The sequence below is a fragment of the Dendrobates tinctorius genome, unplaced genomic scaffold (assembly GCF_039654945.1).
Source record: "Dendrobates tinctorius isolate UK_male_01 unplaced genomic scaffold, ASM3965494v1 ptg000039l, whole genome shotgun sequence".
NCBI classification, from domain to species: domain Eukaryota; kingdom Metazoa; phylum Chordata; class Amphibia; order Anura; family Dendrobatidae; genus Dendrobates; species Dendrobates tinctorius.
In genome coordinates, this window is record NW_027361707.1 from 53,253,882 (window position 1) to 53,273,320 (window position 19,439).

At 45.5% G+C, this 19,439-nt stretch overlaps 1 protein-coding gene across 1 annotated transcript in view; it reads right to left on the bottom strand.

Annotated features, from left to right (window-relative positions):
* Positions 1 to 1,551: 1,551 nt before the first annotated feature.
* Positions 1,552 to 19,439, bottom strand: part of CCKAR (cholecystokinin A receptor) — a 267,546-nt gene continuing 249,658 nt past the window's right edge. The window contains exon 5 of the mRNA XM_073574711.1: positions 1,552 to 2,585. Coding sequence (XP_073430812.1) covers positions 2,041 to 2,585 — 545 coding nt within the window. The 3' untranslated portion in view covers positions 1,552 to 2,040. The remainder of the gene's footprint in view (positions 2,586 to 19,439) is intronic.

Sequence of the window (19,439 nt, forward strand, 5' to 3'; positions counted from 1 at the left end):
AGTTTTTATTTTTACGCGTTTCGTGCTGGTACCAAGCACTTTTTTCAAAACTATAGAGTTTTTGAAAAAAATGCCAAGGTTCTATGCAGTTTGGATTTAAAAAGTGCTCAATACAAGCACGAAATGCATAAAAATAAAAACTATGAAATAGCTATTTCCGTGCTGGAACAGTTTCCTCTCTACAACAGTGCGGTCTACTTCAAAAAGCCAATCTGCCTACTCTACTAACAGTGCAAAAAAAAGCACTCAGGAAACAACCAAAAAACAATAAAATGCTTCAGGAAGCACCTCCCTCTTGAAAGACTCAAGTCAATATTATTTTATGTTGTAAGGGGAACAGCTATTTCATCCCCTAAACTGCATGGCTATATAATAGAGCACATAGTTTTGGGGACCGAAGCAAGCAGCCGTTCCCCTTGCAAAATTGATTAATTGTCTTCTAAGCAATTTGAGACTATAGGGTCATCTGGTCATCGCGTTTCTCGGATGCATAACAGCCACATAGTGACCGTGATGTGAACACCGCGTCTTGCCTTACGTGTACAGAGAAGGTAATGAGCGCCGATCTTAGGTACAACATGTTGATCCACACTCATTAAACTTCAAATCCCATTCAGCAATCATCTGCATTTGTAAACTGTATGGGAACTAAGGATCATTATTCTCACCACCGCCCGAGCCACCGCCTCAAAACCACCAGAGCTGCTGCACCGTCGACCTTCTGTCTCTTCCCCCCTATCCCGTAGAATGTAAGTCCGCAAGGACAGGGTCCCCTCCCCTCTGTACCAGTCTGTCATTGTAAATTTGTTTACTGTTAACGATATCTATAACTTTGTATGTAACCCCCTTCTCATGTACAGCACCATGGAATTAATGGCGCTATATAAATAAATAATTATAATAATAATTATTCCTTTTGTAGACGTCCATTTGTATATCACCAAAGAGCAGAATCCTACAGTACAGCCCTATCGATGTGATAACAACCGGCAATGTTTGGCAAAACTCATACTCCAGAACTGAAATTAGAAATTCAATCAAATCGCATCTAGAAACTCAAAGCAACAACCTTCTTTGAAAATTCTCCTACCTGACCCAAGGAAATTTGGCATTTAATTAAAGGGATGACCAAGGACTTATAATTGCTGGGCAATCCTTTAGGAGCAGTCAGACGACCGTATAAATCGGATGCAGATCGGAATGCAATTCTTGGACTGACCAGCAGCTAACCCGACCCGAGCGTGACAGCTGCATAGAACTACTGTTAGGGACAGCTGCCGGCCAGTCCGAGCATTGCTTTCCGATCTTGCTCTGATTTATAAGTCCGTATGACTTTGTCCTTAGTATAAGCCATCCATGTATGATAGGGAAAACGTTTTGGAGAATTAGCACCCTACCTGAAGCTGTGGTGGTGCCTAGTACTGCAGCCCATCTTTTTCCTTTAATTCTGATGATGTGCAGTACCAGGCACAATCATAAACACATGTACTGTGCCAGAGTAAAAAAAAATAATTGTATATTATTTTTGTCCCCATTTATTAAGCCATACTATGAATTAAACTTCACGTTTATTATTACAGAACAGCATAGAGCAATGACATGCAAGTCCAGAGTTTGGCTGGTGTACAACATGCATGTTTGTGCCTAACAAGTCCATGTTTCACATATGAGAGCGTTCCATACACACGATTAGTGACCCTCATAGAAATGACAGTACTCACTAATGTATTTCAGCCCTTCGTGGGCTGTTGTCCATGACACATATACTGGAATCGACTACATTATACAATGTCGGTGAGTGATTGAACTGAATTCAGATCTGTGGCTAATGAATAATAATGTAAGAAGCAGACACTGTTCCATGATTGATCTAGCAAGGGTCATCCAAGCTGCCGTCATAGCATTTGTATTAATACAGTCTATTTATAATCCACAGTGCGGTATGAAGTTCCTTCCAACAATAACATGCCACGATCGACTCATCCAACGTTTATAAAAGCCTGCAGTACTTTTATATCCCTGTTAGAGCCCATTACCTGCTCATGTTGGGCAAGAGGCAGTAGCAGAGATGCTGATGTTGGTGTACGTGTACCTGGATAATGAAGCCCCAGTGGTCCTACCATCTTCTTCTCCTAACCCAGGCACCATCCCTCTATTCTGCACATCTTTTCCAGGGCAGCAGTTAAAGGTAGATAGGAATCCAAGTCGAAATCGCTTGTTCATGAAGCAGTAAATAATCGGATTGACACAAGCTGAGGTGTAGGAGAGCAGGTGGATAAAAGAGATGGGTGCTCCAGTGAGGAGGATTCCCGCAGTGTTGACATCGAAGGCTCTCCAGGCGTTAACACTGAAAATAGGAGTCCAACACATGAAGAACAGGATGACAATGACAATCAACATGCGGATAACTCTCTTCTTGGCCATTAGGTTGGCGGCAGAGCTGTTGCTTCGGACTCTTTCGATCTTAGCACTGCTGTGATGTGAGGACAGCTGACGCATTTCTACTTTCTTCTTCCTTTTTGACTTCTGAAGATAGCAGCCGTCTCCGTTTTCAAATTGATTGCTGCTTATACTGCTCGACCGTTCTGTATGAAGGAGGCCAAAAAAGGGAGGAAAAAAAATACAATAATGAATAACATAAATACAGAGAACAACAAAATAATATGCAATATCCAGAAGCGCAGACATCCGGGCATCTGTTTGTTATGTTGTCTAAAAACGTGGATGGCAGTAATGAGCTTGATATTTAGTGAGGAACAACATGACCTGCACAAATCCCTATTAGGAATCAATGAGTTCATTTGTTTTGGAAATTTATAGTCCAAACATCATGAAATTATTAGTAAAGGACATTTTGTTGGCTTTGTTTTGTGCAGTGTTTGATGACTTAATGGCCAGAATGACTACAATTTTCATTTATTACTCACGGATTTCACTGTTTATAGGAAAGAAAAGTACTCCCATTACAGGACTTGTACACAACTGTGGTCAGAGCACCTATTAAAGGGATTGTGCCATCAGAAAAACACCGTTTAAGGCAAGTTTTATGGTAAACATTTTTTTTATTTTTGACAATGCTTTTTTTCATTTTTCATATCACAATTTGTATTAAGAAAAATATTTGCATTTTCACAATGGCCACAGAAGCTATTCTGCACTGATATATCCCATTCTTTCAAGAAACCTTCATGTTAGCAGCATTAGACTAGTTCAGACTCTATTTTTTTTATTGAAGCATCTAATAAGTGGGTAAAAAGGCCATTGAAAGGGAGGGGGAACTGTGACATCAAATATTGTCATTGACGTTGGGCCCCAGTGCAAGATTTGGACCAGGTCCTCCAATACCGCTATATTTTAATGTCCTCCATTATGGTATACATGTCCCTCATCCTGGCTTTTTCCTGGAATATATGCCCTCCATCCTGGTATATATGTCACTCATTCTGGCCCCATCCTAATATATACATATGTGCCACCCCAGAGTCCGGTTGTCACAGTGACATTGCCTCCCTCCTAGGGGGTGAAGTCATGCCTGGAGGCAGGAGGGGGTCCCCATGCCAGGTAACATAGATTACATGACAATTCCTGCTGCAGGTCAGAAAGGGGAGCTTCCTTAGGGTGTGTGCACATGTGGCGCCCCTGAGGGTTCAGTTGCCACAGAGGTACTGCACCTCCTCCTGAGGTGTGGTACCCCACCATCCAGGTAAGGTGGAGACACCTGACCACGCTCCAACACCTGCATCCCACACAACATAGTAGTGTAGCAAAGCACCATTTGGTGGCTCCCTGCTTGGAACACGAAGCATGCTGGGAGGCGGGTGGAGTTTAGTCTGCACTAAAAGAACGGGAAGAGTGTAGGATTTAGTCAGTTTGTCACAGGAGTCTGTGAGAGAAGATCCTCTGAGTGGGATTGAGGAAGGAAGTGCTGCAGCCGACCTCACTGACCTGGGTCCGCTGGCACAGGAAAGGAACTCTGATAGAAAGCCTGACTCTCCATAAGAAGGAAAGGATTAGTACGGAACGTAAGGAGAAGAAGAAAACTAAGGATTAGGGTTAGAGGAGAACCCTTCCCAAGTTCTGGGCGCAAGGCCGGGGTCTGGTCCCCGAGGTTGTATGGATACTAATAGTCCTGCAGCAGACACCGGAGGAATAGAAGTTGTCACCACTTTATTCCCACACAAGACTTGGGGGCACAACAGCATCTATAGTGAGCCGGTACTAGGTAGTAAGGAGTCCCCGAAGCAGGCTACAGCTGTCTGCCATACAAGTAGAGATCATAGGAACATCGGACAGGAGGAACTCCAGTGTAACTCAGTACTGTGAGTACTTCACTAAAGGCGCTAAGAGGGAGACGTTCAGAAAAGGCATATAAATTGGCGGAGTGTTGGAAAGGAGTACTTCATCTTGCCTGGAGGTTGGCTGAGCTCCTGACCCGGAGGACACGGCATGGATGTGGGCTCTTGTGCCACAACAGACTGTGAGTAAAGCTTTGGAACTACATGCCCTGGTGTCCTCCACTTATTCCAGCGTCAACCTGCCTGGCACTGCTACATCCCCTGCGCCCGACACTACACCATCTAAGTGTCACTTCACCTACTCTGCCCTGGGACTAAAGCCCTGCCTGTGGAGGGCTATAACATCATTGCTGCACCACACCATCTGTCCCAGAGGAACTGTCTGCAGCGTCGGCTTAACACCTTCATTGCCGAACACCACAGGTGGCGTCACGACTCATTCATTCTAATCATCATAAGCCCACTGAACATTCCCCCCTTTTACAATGGGCGCCCAGGGCCACGGGCCGGGTCCCAGCTGCCGTGACATCTCCCATTGAAGCTCATCGGGCCCGGTACCAAGTACCCCACAACCCTGGGAGGGCGACCCACACACGCTGTGTCAGTTTTTGCTGCGGTGTACAGTAGCATTCTAAGCTATGGAAAAAAAAAACGCTGTGCAGACGCTGCAGAATTTTCCCTGCGGATTTGCTGCGGTTTCAAAACCGCAGAAAGAATTGACATGTCAATTCTTTCTGCGGATTCCGCTGCGGTTTGCCATCTCCTCCATTGTGGAGATGAAAAACCGCAGGGCAAAATCGCAGGCTAATCCGCAGGTAAAACCTCAGGTCTTTTGACATGCAGATTTACCTGCGGATTTTACAAAATCCGCGCGGCCAAATCCGCAGAGCATTCCGCAGCGTGTGCACATACCCTTATAAATTCTGGCCAGCAGATGGGGTTAGTGAGTCAGCAAGGAGTCAGCTGAGAGAGCAAACAAGGGAGTTGTCATGGAAACGGGAGCAGCTGGGGCTCATGACACGACAGTTAGTCAGTTGGCGACGGGGAGCTGGTCTGTGAAGAGGGAAAAGATAGGAGCGGAGACAAGAGGCTCTGGGGAAGCTAAAATTGCGTATAGCTGACCCCAGAGCGAAGCGCTGATATAAAAAGAGGACGCCAGAGCCCTAGGCTGAACAGGAGCTGTACGCCCTGACAGCCGAATCTGGAAGTACAGGGGACTGCAAGTTCCTCGGTGACATTGAACACCTGAAGGCACGGCAGCAGAGCAGGAGCCCGGGGCTGACGGTGAAAAGGATAGTACCCGTGATATAGGCTCACGCTGTCAGCCATACAGCTTAGAAACCATCACACAAGAGAGGGTCGCAGCTTAGTTACAAACAGCGGGGACCCGAAAACAAAGGGCAGAAGGAAGGTCTCAAACCCCACCTGGCAGAGTGGATCCCCTGAATGCCTCCAGGCGAGCCGGACTCAATCCATCACCTGTATGTGGTACCCCGGATTGCCGCCACTTGCAAGTAAAAGGTAAAGAAACCTGCACCTTTCTGTGTCCTTCTCTTATTCCTCTGCACCCCAACGTTCACCACCATCTGAATGATTAATCAAATATCTTTGCCCTGGGGCCTCCGCTCTACCCGTGGGGAGCTGAACCATTCTTTGCTGCGTCACCATCAGCCCCAGAGGACCAAAACCGCAGCGTCGGCCACTCATTGCTGCACACCACGGGTGGTGTCACACTTAAACATCACACAACTTTCCTCTATTTTATTACTGGACGCCCACGGACCGGGTCACTGCCATCGTGACATCCCCCATTGAAGTCAAGGGGCCTGGTACCGAGTACCCTAAGGTCCTGCGGGGTGCTCCAACTGGCATCACGACGAACAGGATTTATCGAGACTAGCAAAGCTGGGTACAAGGAGCCTGGAAAAGTTGGGTACTGTGTGTCATTGACTTTATTAAATTGTGTGCTAGAGACTTTAATGGGTTTTCAAATCACCTCCATAACTGCGTCACACAGTGCTGGCGAGCAGAGAGGGGTGTGCCATTGTGGGCGGAGCCAGAAATAAAGTACGACGCAAAGTCCTGCCCGCGCTCTGACGTTAGTGTGCAAAGTGAAGCTTGAGCTGCGCTCTATTATGAGCAAGTGAAAAGCAGGAAGATCCGATTTGGAGACAAGGAAGAGCTCAATCCAGCCTGTCAGAGAGCGGCTGTTGACAACAGTAAAGGCACACTGAGGAAGGAAGAAATTGCCCAACTCACGCTGTCAGCCATACAGCTTAGAAACCATCACACAAGAGAGGGTCGCAGCTTAGTTACAAACAGCGGGGACCCGAAAACAAAGGGCAGAAGGAAGGTCCCAAACCCCACCTGACAGGGTGGATCCCCAGAATGCCTCCAGGCGAGCCGGACTCAATCCATCACCTATATGTGGTACCCAGAATTGCCGCCACTTGCAAGTAAAAGGTAAAGAAACCTGCACCTTTCTGTGTCCTTCTCTTATTTCTCTGCACCCCAACGTTCACCGCCATCTGAACGATCAATCAAATATCTACAAAGAGCCACTGAGAGCAAAATGAAATATCCACAAATATCCACGCAGCCTGCGTGTTCCGGGACTCTGTGGAGGGGGACTATGGGTAAGAGTGGCTCCGCCATTATTATTGATATTATTTTGCACTTTTGTGGATATTTAATTTTGCTCTCAGTGGCCCGTTGTAGCCATTAGGGAACTCTTATAACTACCTAACATTGGTCTTTTCTGACCTGGGTACTTAATTAACGTTACTCCAGTTGCACTTTATTACCCTATTGGGTTGAAATGTCCATTGAGTGTTCTCATTTTTTGCACTGTTTTGCGGTTACTATGATTGACTTTATAATTACAAGTTGCTACTCTCCCACCTCTGTATATTTATAGTGCCAGGCCCGGTGGAACATACTTATTTGTTTGTCTTTCCCCTTTGTTCATGAACTTTATTATTATGTATTTATGACATCATGTGATATTGTATATGATAAATAAAATATTGTATTTTTATATACTTGGGATGTACACTCTGTGTTTTCTGGTATCAGTGTGTTTTGTTGTAGTCTGGGAAATTAATCATTGACATTAGCAATCTTTTTGTCATTTATAGGCAGAATAAATAATTTTTCAGGACTGCTATGTGTTTTCTAGTAGTGTTGCAAATAAATAATTGACATCAGCCATCTCACTGCCATTTCTAGGCCAAAGAAATTATTTTTCTGGATCTGTGTCTTTTCTAGTAGTGTTGATAAATAAATATTTGGCATTAGCCATCTCCTTGCCATTTATAGAGCCAAATAAATACATTTCCTAAACTGGTGTGTGTTTTATAGTAGTTTGGGAAATAAATAATTGCCATCAGCCATCTCATTGCTATTTCTAGGCAAAATAAATAATTTTTCTGGACCGGTGTGTGTTTTATAGTAGTCTAGGAAACAAATAGTTGTCATCATCGACCTTGTTGCCATTTCTTGGCCAAATAAATATTTTTTTCTTTTCTAGTAGTATGGTAAATGAATAAATCTCAGGAGCACTCTCTTTGCCATTTGCAGGCCAAACAAATAATTTTACAGTACTGCTGTGTGTTATGAACAGGTCACCGAGGAGGATGGCAGGAATAGGCTAAGCCACCAGGAAACCAGAAAGGTTGGTCACTTAGCGAATTGCACACCCCTAATCCTAACAACACAACTAACAGTATCCGTGGAGCATACCTATGATGCCCTAGATGCCCCAACACAGCCGGAGAAATAACTAGGCCTAAAGCAAGAAAGGTGAAATCTAAACTGCCCCGGAGTAGAACCCCAAAGAAATAGATAGTCCCCAAACATATATTGTCAGTGAGACCAGATGAGGGACAAACACAGGCAGAAAATAGACTGAGCAAATGATGGGGCCCAAACTGTCTAGATAGGATAGGAAAGGAAAGACACTGTCTGCAATCATGCAAAAACCCTAAAAAATCCAACGTCTGATGTGCAAAAAACACTGAAGTCTCACGACCTCTCCCCCACTATATCAGCATTCTGGTGTAAACTGGCAGCAAAGCAAAAGAGACTAATATAACAGGGGACTGAACAAACTGACACAAGCTGTAACATATGGAGCAGGGTCCAGCGCAGCCCCAGCAGGGAGCACGCTGAACTCGCACAGCAAAGCAAAAAGAGGCAAAACCAGATCAGAAGCAAAGGATTAGCAAACGAACAACTTATGAAAAATGCAGTATCAGGCAAGAGACAGCAGACCTCAAGTTGCACAGGAATAACTAATCACCAGCAACAATTCAGGTAAGTCTGCTCACTTAAATACTCCCAACCAGTAACCCCAGATTTCCAATCATCATTGTCAGGTGGCAGACCTCTGTCAATCCGGCCAGCTCCACTACCCAGAGTAACCACCAGAGGGAGCCCCGACTGAGAAGTAAGAGAATACACAACAGCTGTGTCTATATGAGTAGTGTTTCTAGCAAATTTTTCTACTCTTCAACTGTGTATTTAGGAGTAGCATTTCTTTTAAAAATTCTACTCTGCAGCTGTCTCTTTTCCATTTGTGGGGAGAAAAAAATATTTTATTCTATTACTATGTCTATATGAGTAGTGTTTTTTTTTTTAAATTCTACTCTGCAGCCTTCTTTTTGTGGGTGATATGTCTAAAATAAATTCTAGTATTCAGCTGTATCTTTCCCATTTTTTTTTGCCAAAATTCCTCTGTTTGTACTGTACCAAAAAGCCTCTGGGAGTAAGGTGCAAAAAAGCCTTTGTGTGGACTATGCCAAAAAGCTTCTGTTTCTACTTTACCAAAAAGTTTGTATGTGCACTGTGCCTTAAAAGCCTTTGCTTCTACTTTAGCAAAACGCCTCTGGGAATACTGTGCCAAAAAGCCTCTGCACTGTAACAAAAAACATCTGTTTGTACCAAAATAGGGACCATATCAGATGATGGTGCTGGATTTTGCGACGTGCTGAGTAAGATTTCCAACATTTCTGTAATGCTAACCATCATTTCCAAGGTGCTGCCAGTGTCCCAGCTGAGTTGGCGACTTCATCCTTCTCTGCCTTGTGCTTCCACTGAGCCGCCGGTCAGGTGAGGCCACTATCAGTAGTGCATCAACCAGTGTGTGCTTGTATTCCCACATTTCCTCATCTCACTCTAGTGACGGCAGTAAAGGGCCTGTCACACCAAGAGATATCGCTAGCAATATCGCTATAACGTCACTGGTTTTTGTGACATTATAGCGATATTGCTAGCGATATCGCTATGTCTGATACCTCCGACCGCTCCCCCGCTGGTTATCGCTGATCGTGCGAGAATGTCCTGGACTGTTTGTCGTCGTCAGCTTCCTGCTGTGAAGACGAGCGACGCGTGGACGCGGGCGGGAGGACGTCAGGATTGCCTCGTCTGACAGGTAAGTAGCGACCCCCGACCCCTGCAATGTCGCTGGTGAGATCTGCCTGTGTGGCAGCTCACTAGCGACCACTTAGCGATGCACCAGCGATCCTGACCGCGTCATATCGCTGGTCGGGATCGCTGGTGCATCACTAAGTGTGACAGTACCTTTAGGATGGCCATTGTGCTTGTAGCGGGTATCCAGCAGGGTGGCCACACAGTAATCAGCACAAGTAACAATCTGGGTGTCGGCAGTGGATTATTCACGATATTCTCCAAGCGTGTGACAACAGAGCTTCTTTATTCAGGAACAAACAGGAACAATATATGATAGGCGTAATAGATCAGGAATAAATCATTTGTGTGTCTCTATCAGTACAGCATCTGCATCAGGCTGCTTCTCTCATACACAGACACAGGAAAAACAGGAAATAGTCACATGCTATCCCTGTGTGAGCCTCTGGGAGTTATTTTTGTTCTAACTTTATGAACAGCATACAAATCTAGCAACTAAACACTCATAGACAGGGATGGAGTTGTTGCACCAAGCATATTAAAACACCCCCACTCAACAACTACTTATCCTGTTAGTCCCATTGCGGTTCTGAAGTCCACAAACTTGGCTCTTGATAATGGCTTTGTCATACCATCAGCTATCATCTTGTCAGACTTGCAATACACAAACTCGAGTACACCACATTTCACTAATTCACGTAAGTGGTGATGTTTTACATCAATGTGCTTAGTCCTTGTAATAATCTTCTCACGTCTGGCAAGTTTAATGCATCCTTGGTTGTCCTCATAGATAACTTTTGGAAGATTTTGGCAAGCCATTAGCTCAACCAACAGTTGTTTCATCCAAATTACTTCTTGACTTGCATAAGCAGCAAACACATATTCTGCTTCTGTAGAAGATAATGTGACTGACACTTGTTTTCTGCTGGACTAAGAAATTGAATTTTCTCCCAACTTGAACAAGTAACCACTTGTTGATTTCCGATCACTTGAATCTCCATCCTAATCTGCATCCACATAACCTCTGAGAGTAATATCTCCTAATGCAGATATCTTAAGATTTAGCCTTTTGAGTTTCTTTAAGATATTGAAGAATTCTCTTAATTGCTTTCCAGTCTCTTTGGCGTGGCTTGCTTACATGTCGGCAGAGAATTCCAACTGTGGCTGTGATATCCGGAGGAGTTGTGGTTGCTATGTACAGAAGCGCCCCGCACTGCTTGTCTGTAACTCTCATTGCTGGGTAGCAGATCTTCTTCTCCTTCCAACTTTAAGTAGGATGGATCCATTGGTGTTGATGCACCTTTGGTTTCTGACATTCCAAACTGGTTTAGGATTGCGGAAATTTTAGAACTTTAGTTGAGAAGAAAACTCCCATCTTCCTCTTTCTGGATTTGGATTCCCAAATAATTTGTTACATTTCCAAGGTCCTTAGTCTCAAAGTGCTGGTTGAGAATTTCACCTAGCTTTGCAATTTCTTTTTCATCTTGATGAGACATGATTACATTGTCTACATATAGGAGAATATACATCCACTCTTTCGCTACATTTTTCGCATACAAACATAGATCAGCTTGAGATCATTTAAATCCTTCATCATCAAAACTTTGTTAATTTTTGAGTTCCAAGCTCTTGCCAACTGCTTAAGTCTATAGAGAGATTCTTGCATTTTACAAACAAGGTGCTCTTCACCTTTTTTAATATATCCCTCGTGTTGGCTCACGTACAACTCTTCTTCAATGTCACCATGTAGGAAGGCTGTTTTGATGTCAAAATGTCTCACTGTCATCTGTTGAACTGCAGATAAGGACATTAAAGTTCTGAATGTGGTTTGCTTCGTAACTGGGGAAAATGTAGCATCATAATCTTTACCATACTTTTGCGACCAATCTTGCCTTAAACCGGTGAACTTTACTTTATGAGTCATTTGTTTTTGAAGACCAGCTTACATCGATAGCTCTTTTACCTTGTTGTAGCTCAGTAAACTCCCATGTCTGGAGTTGGTGAAGGGACTCCATCTCTTCATTAGCCGCATTTATCCACTTCTGCTTCTCGCGAACAGGTAGTTTTTGAATCTCTTGCCATGACTGTGGCTCTGGTTCAGGAAGTGTTCTGACCATATAAGAAAGGCATCTAGCTGGGATATCTTTCTGATCTCCTGACTGGAGGTTGACTTGGTTCTTCTTGGTGGCTTCAGAGCTTATCCACACTTCAGTGTTTTCCTTTTCAGCATCTGGGTTTGATGATTGAGATTCTTGTTCTTGCTTCTTAGGTTGAATAACTAGTGTAACTTCATGAAATTTGAGAGATACAAAGTTTTCATCAATCGCTACATCTCTACTGATTGCTACTGTGTTGGTCTCTGGGTGCAGGATTCTGTATCCTTTTTGCGTTTCGCTATAGCCCACCAGGGCTCCTTGCTTTGCATGTGATTCCCACTTGGAACGTTTTTCTTTGGGAACATACATAAAAGTTTTGCTTCCAAATATCCTGATTTGCTTCAGGTTAGGCTTCTCGCAGTTCCATGGCTCATATGGAGTTTTATTTGAGGCTTTACCTGGCACTCTGTTTTGAAGATAGCAAGCTGTCATGATGACTTCTCCCCAATACGTTGTAGGTAGATTTGCATGAAACAACATACTTTTTCCACTTTCACAGAGAGTACTGTTCTTTCTCTCTGCAATGCCATTTTGTTCTGGGTTGTACAGAATGGTAGTCTGGAACACGATTCCATCACTTTTCAAAATGGTTTGCACCTTACCAGTTGTATATTTGGTTCCATTATCTGCAAGCAGGGCTTTTGGCATTCTTCCAAATTTGTTAAAAACTACAGCAAGATAATCTTCAAGTTTCTGTGGAACTTCATTCTTACTGTGAAGCAGGTAGGCGGCTGTATATCTGGAGTAGTCATCAATAAATGTGAGAAAATATCTCTTCTTGCTAGGAGCTTGAACACTCATTGGACCACATACATCTGTATGTTTCAGATCCAGAGGCTGTGCAGATCTAGTGGTGCTTATTTTAGGAAAGGATTTTCTGGATATTTTCCCTTTAAGACAGCTAGTGCACTTCATCATTTGACTACACTGGTTGATTTCAATACCATTTGCAAGCTGAGCTAGCTCCCTTACTGCTTCTGGGTCTCTGTGCCCAAGATGTCTGTGCCATACATGGATACAGTTCTTATGCAGATCTTGTCTAGCACTATACAATCTTTCTTTGCATTTTAGCTGATAAAGTTCATCTTAGATTTTTCCTTCTGCAAGAGTGTGACCCTTCTTTGAGATGATGCAGCTGTTATCTCTAAAAGTAACTACATTCCCCTTTTTGTGTGAGCTTCTTTATTGACAGAAGATTGATTTCAAGGCAGGGAACATATAGACTATCCTTAACTGGGATCTTTTTGCTTTGTGCTGAGGAAACTGGACAGTGGAGGTAGCAGTCTCCTACTCCTTCTGAAGTTATATATTGACAATTAGCTAAGATGAACTTTTCTAACTTGCTTTCATTAAGGTCAGTGAAGAAATCCTTGATATTATATGGCTGCTTGCACCAAAATCTATACACCATATATGCTTTGCAGATGGGCCTATACTGGCATTAAATGCAGCTTCAATACATGCAGAATCTTCCTTTACAGCGGTTTTAACCCTTTGATTAATGGTCTGCTTTTTAAGCTGACTCACTCTTGCTTTCCAATTCTGCAGTCTGCTTTAAGGTGGCCAGGCTTTTTACAGACAAAACATTCACGAGTTTTTCTTAGATTGCTCTTATATTTAGGGAAATCCTGTGTCTTTAATGCTGCTTCTGCTCTGGATTCATTACTGCTGGTTACATGCTGCGCTTTTCTCTTGAATTCATCCACAAGTTTGCCTTTAATATACTCTTGTGTCAGCTCATCATCTGGCCGTGCATCTAGTGCAGCCACGAGTGTGTCATAACTCTCTGGAAGACCACCTTATAGAAGTGCAACATGAAAATCTTTAATTTGGTCTCCAATACCCCTGAGACGCTCCACAATCTCTAGGGTGTTCCTTATATAGTCCTGCATATTCTGTCCATCACTTAGCTTAGACTGATACAGCTTTCTCATGAGATAAAGCTTATTGCTGAGATTTGATCTTTCATGCACTTTCTGTAACTCATCCCACATCTGCTTTGCAGTTGCACACTTGCATATATGCACAATCTGATCATCTGCTTTCTGATCCTTCTTTAGCCAATCATTTGGTAATGGATGTGTTCCTGAGTATACTTCCACGTGCCTTCTCTTATGAGCAGCATCTTCACCTTGAATTTCCAGAACTGGTACTTCTGGTTAGTGAGGCTTGGCACTGAGAACTTGACAGGATTGCTGCCAGTAGACATCTTCTCTGTTACTCTGTGCTGCTTTTGATCTGGGCTTCTGTTGCAGTGTTACTATGGGGTTCTGTGTCACTCTGGGCCCACAATCTATTGGCAGCGGATTATTAAGGATACTCTCCAAGCGTGTGACAACAGAACTTCTTCATTCAGGAACAAACAGGAACAATATATGATAAGCTTACTAGATCAGGAATAAATCCTTTGTGGGTCTCTATCTGTGCATCATCTACAGCAGGCTGCTTCTCTCATACACACAGGAAAAACAGGATATACAGTCACATGATCTCACTGTGTGAGCCTTTGGGAGTTTTTTTTGTTCTAACTTTATGAACAGCATACAAATCTAGCAACTAAACACTCATAGACAGGAATGGAGTAGTTGCACCAAATATACTTCAATACCGGGCAAATCGACTGTCGTTGCGCAGTCACAGCAGCATATATTGCTTCATGTGTGCCAGGCTGCTCAGAGGCAACAACAAGCTTTAATGGGTGTGAGGTGTATCATCTGGGTCCTCTGTATCCTGTATCCTCTTTATCCCCCTAGCCACACTTCAGTTATGCTCATGAGCTGGTTTGAGTGCCACTCTGCTGTGAACACGATTGCTCTTCATCATCTTCCTCATATTCTTACTCACCCTCCAAAACTGTCTCCTGGCTGGACATTTGTGTATCTGGCCACTTTTGGTACAGGAACTCATCCATGAAGATTTATGTGGATGCCTTGCCTGATAATGATGTGAATGGTCCCTGTTCCTCCTCCTCTTCTTCCTCCTGGGTCACCATCTCATCCATCATTGCCTTAAGCTTTGTTATTCTAGGAGTCATAGAACTGGCTTAGTAACGGTGATGATGGTGTCATCAGTGCTAGCTATGTTTGTGGAGTATTCAAAGCAGCACAACACAGCACACACGTACTGCATGGAGGCCCACTCATTGGTCTTCAAGTGGTGTTGTTGCGGGAGGCAGAAGTGAGGCTGCACTGTAGACAGTCAAGCAGCAGATTGATGAGAGCACCAAAAGCACTCACACACTGCCTAAATTTTCTGACCGGATGAGTAGACGGTGGAGGAAGCAGAGTAGGGGGAGGAGGCAACAAAGAAAAGATTTGGGTCCGGCTGTGGTGCACAATAGCAACCAACTTAATCCCTAGGGCCGGCATTGGCATTTTTGTACCCTGCTCACTTGTTTGTTGTGCAGCTAAAGGCCCCATCACACACAGCGAGATCGCTAGTGAGATTGCTGATTTTGTGACGCCACAGCGATCTCACCAGCGATATCGCTGTGTGTGGCACGCATCAGCGACCACCCCCCCGCCGGGTATCGCTGATCGTGCAGGAGTGTCCTGAGCCATTTTTTGATCATTGGTCTCCCGCTGGCCAGCATGCATCGCTGCGTGTGACAGCGAGAGACCAACGATCAGCAACGCTGGGAGCTGGTATCCAACGTAAACAGCGGGTATCTAAGAGCCGCATGGCTCTTAGTTACCCGCTGTTTACCTTGGATACCAGCTTGCTCGCTGATCCTGATGGCTGGTGAGTCTGTCTATGTGACAGCTCACCAGCGATCAGCTGTGTTCCAGCGATCCCATCCACGTCGGATCATTGGTGGGGTCGCTGGGACATTGAAGAGTATAACGAGGCCCTTAGGCAGCATGACTATCACCTCTTCCTCTGAACTGCCCAAGTCACTCAGATAGCCTTGTGAGGTCTAGGACCTCATCATCCCCAATAGCATCATCACACCTCTCCAGTCTTTCTATAACTCTGCTGCCCTACTAATCCACGTCTGCCCCCACTACTGCCCCACTTCTCCTCTCTGCAAATCCCTTCATTGTCTCCAAATTCCATAACGTATCCACTTCATGTTAGTAACATTGACCTATAAAGCCATCTATAATCTGTCTCCCCTATATATCTATGAACTTATCTCCTGACATCTCCCACCATGTAATCTCTAATCCTTTCAAGACCTCTTTCTCTCCTCCACAATTGTATGTTCCTTATCCTTCTGCCTGCAAGACTTCTTCCGAGTATCCCCCATCCTGAAGAATTCTATGGCCTAACACATCCGATTATCCCCCTATAATCGGAACTTTCAACTTGAAAACCCATGTCTTCAGAACACCTTACAGCCTGCAATGACCCCACTTCCATCTCACCAACACCAGAGCTTCTGCAACCCCCAAACCTAATGCCTCCTTTCCCATTATCCTGTAGAATGCAAGGCTGTAAGGAGAGGGTCCTCTCCCCTGTGTACCTGTCTGTCACTATTAGTTTGTTCATTGTATTTTCTATTTGTGTTTTGTATGTGTAATAACCAGCAGGTACTGAGGATTTCACCACAGAAAAGTGACAGAACAAGAGTTAAAGGGTTTATTTACAGGGATAAATTCTCCATGAAGGGAGGAGCAGTAAGGGGATTAAATGAGTAAGAGTAACAATATAAACAGCAAAATAGACTAAGAAAACTACTAAACAGTTATGCAGTGTTGAGATGGCTCGACTAGCATTAATATGACTTATCAGTCCAGGGAAAGCTTGATTGCAGGGTCTCTCGCTCACGTTGGCATTGTCACTAGAAGCGCTCACAGTCTAAATAGTCTCCTCTGGATGTAGCTGGACCCTCAGGGGTTAAGTTTCTGCAGTCTCTTCTCAGGGTGAAGCTGGAACCTCAGGGATTAAAGCAGGAAGCAGGGAGATGCTGCGGAACTGATTCTAAGTCTCTGGGCTAAGTCTCTGTATGTTGCGCTGTCAGTCTCTCTGCAGTAACAATGCTATACATACTGGGAAGTCTCTTGGCCACACTCAGGGGCCCTGACTTGTCACTGTGGTCCCCAGTACTGTGCGCTCGGGTCCCTGTATTTGCACTGTCAGGGGTAAGGTCTCCTCTGGTCACAGAGGCTACCGAATCCACGTACTCACATACAGCGCGCACTATGTCTCAAACTTCAGTCCCAGAACTCAGACAAGGAGTTCTCTCTCTCTCTGGGAGCGCGGTGCTGCAGCCTGCTTTCTCTCTGGCGCGCTCTCCCCTGTCTCTGGCGTACTCCCCTCCATGCCTGGTGCGCTCTGCTTTTGCACCCTCTGACTGTACACCTTCCGTCCACCGCCCCTTCCTTTTCCTCCCTGTCCCTTGCAGTCACATGGTCCAGTTGGTCCAGGGCAGAAAGTCTTCCCCCGGCAACCCTGCTGTCTGGCTAAGTGGTTCCGGATAAGGAGAAGGGAAGGTATCATCCTTTGGACTCTTCCTTCTCTTCACCCCCTTACATTCCCCCTCTCTTAAAGCTCGCCATTCCATGGGCGAGGGTTCGTCGTACTCCACTGTGTACACCTGTGGACCGACAGCTGCCGACAACTTTCGCAACTCCTCTTGTCTTGCTGGCTCCAAGTTCTTCCAGTAAGGCTGGTTGAAAATACTCCAGTCTTTATCCTCATCTTCATCAGCTGCAGAAGAGAATATCTTGGATGAACTTGGCATTGTCTTCTTTTTCTTCTTTCTTTTTACTTTGTCGCTAGCAGACGTTCGAGTACAGGATTCGCCCTTCTCTTTGTCGTTATCGACAACTTCGGGGGTACCTTGCTCGGGCTTCTTGGTCTGGGAGCTTAGTACAGGTGACTCTTCTCCATATCTCCCCCCCTCTTTGACAGGAGCACTCTCGTCAAAACTAGAACTGGATGGATTAAGACCATGCAAGCCGGAACCTTCATCATCCACGCCGGGCTCTGTGGGCGTCACGTCCCAGGGCTTCTCAGCCACACTCCTTGTCTCACACAGCTGTTTCATCTCTTCTGTCTGGTCAGGTTCTCGTGAGCTGACAGCCGGCATACGCTCCACCTCAGGGGATGACACTAGCGGCTCTTCCTTCTCATTAACGTGACCCGTAGGAGCGTGCGTCTCGGGAACTCTTGTCACCTCTTCTCCTTTGCCGGTAGCTTGTGGTGGGCCTGGTGGTGACATACTTCGAAGGGCCACTCGGGCAATCATCCCTTCCTCCTTTTCAGGTCAAATCTCACCGTCGAGACCTCTAGACCCATTTCGGAGTTCTACCAATCCCGCCTCTCTACCTCTTCTCAGCGTCCAACACCGTGACACTGTCATGCTCTGAGTGGAGCTTTCCTTCTCCCGCTGTACCATTCCCTCCAGGGGCGATGATCCCTCCAATTAGCAGGACCCTCAGAGGGGTGAGCGGATCTTTGCCACCGCTTTTCTCGGGTAGGACAATTTCTGGACAGGTGTCCCACTCTTCTGCACGCCCAGCACTCACGTCTGCGTCTGTCTGGTTGGCGCTTTGGTCTGGATCGTCGACCTCGGTTGGAAGCATCTCTCATCTGCGGTTGCTCTTCACTCCAGGATATGGGGTTACGCTCTGGAGCCGCCACTAAAGTCTTCTTCATGCTTCGCACTTCTCTTCTATCTCCCTCCATCTGCTTCCATGCGTTACCTCGGGGTATGCCGCTAGTCCCCAAGACAGCAGTAACGGCTTCCCCCAGACTCTCAATCTTCTCCCAGATTCTTCTTATCTTCAGCCGTGAATCCTGGGTCCATGTCGTCTCTCCTTCATTTGGGCTGTGTACTCCGCAGTTGTAGCATATGGCTGGTCTTCTTCGCTGAGCGGCACTGGTCTCACGTTGGGGGGCAGTTTCTCTGTCTCACACTGGTGGGCTGGACTCTACAGAAGGGGTCCTTTTATATTCATCCATTTCCTCGCAGATCTGCTTAATCTCCTTCAAGTCTTCCGTCCATTTGGGGGTAGCTACCTCCCCGCTCCATACCTTCCTTACCGGCACTATCACTCCCTGCTCCTGATATTGCGTGCGCGCCTCACTCCCAACCTCAGAAAAAGTCATGCCTGGCTTAACCCGCATACGCTCTCGCAGGGCCTGCTTCATCAACATGTCACGCAAACCCGTCACCAGCTGGTCTCGTAGTACAAAGTCAATTGGCCCCACAACTATGCTATCCTTCCGTATGATGGCAGTATGGAGTTCCTGTAGGGCCTTCATAAACTGCGTCACGGTCTCCCCCTCTCTTTGTACTTGGTGTGAGTCGCATGCGCAGCTCCCCTACGTCAAAACTTTGTCCAGGGTATTTCTCACCTGGGGGTCTAAGCATAACAGAGTCCTGTGCATCCCCCTCTAGGGCCATCACAGCTATTTCTGCCTCCAGGGCTGGCATCATGGGATGCATCCGTATCATCCCTCGGAAGCGCTCCGTCCAACTCCACAGCATAACATTGCTCCCAGAGAATTTTGGCAAATTAATTAGCATGGTTCCCGGGGAGATGCTAGCCCTGGGGCCTCCCCCAACTGCTTGGTCTAACCCCTCCGCACCGTTGTGCGACATGCTGCCGAC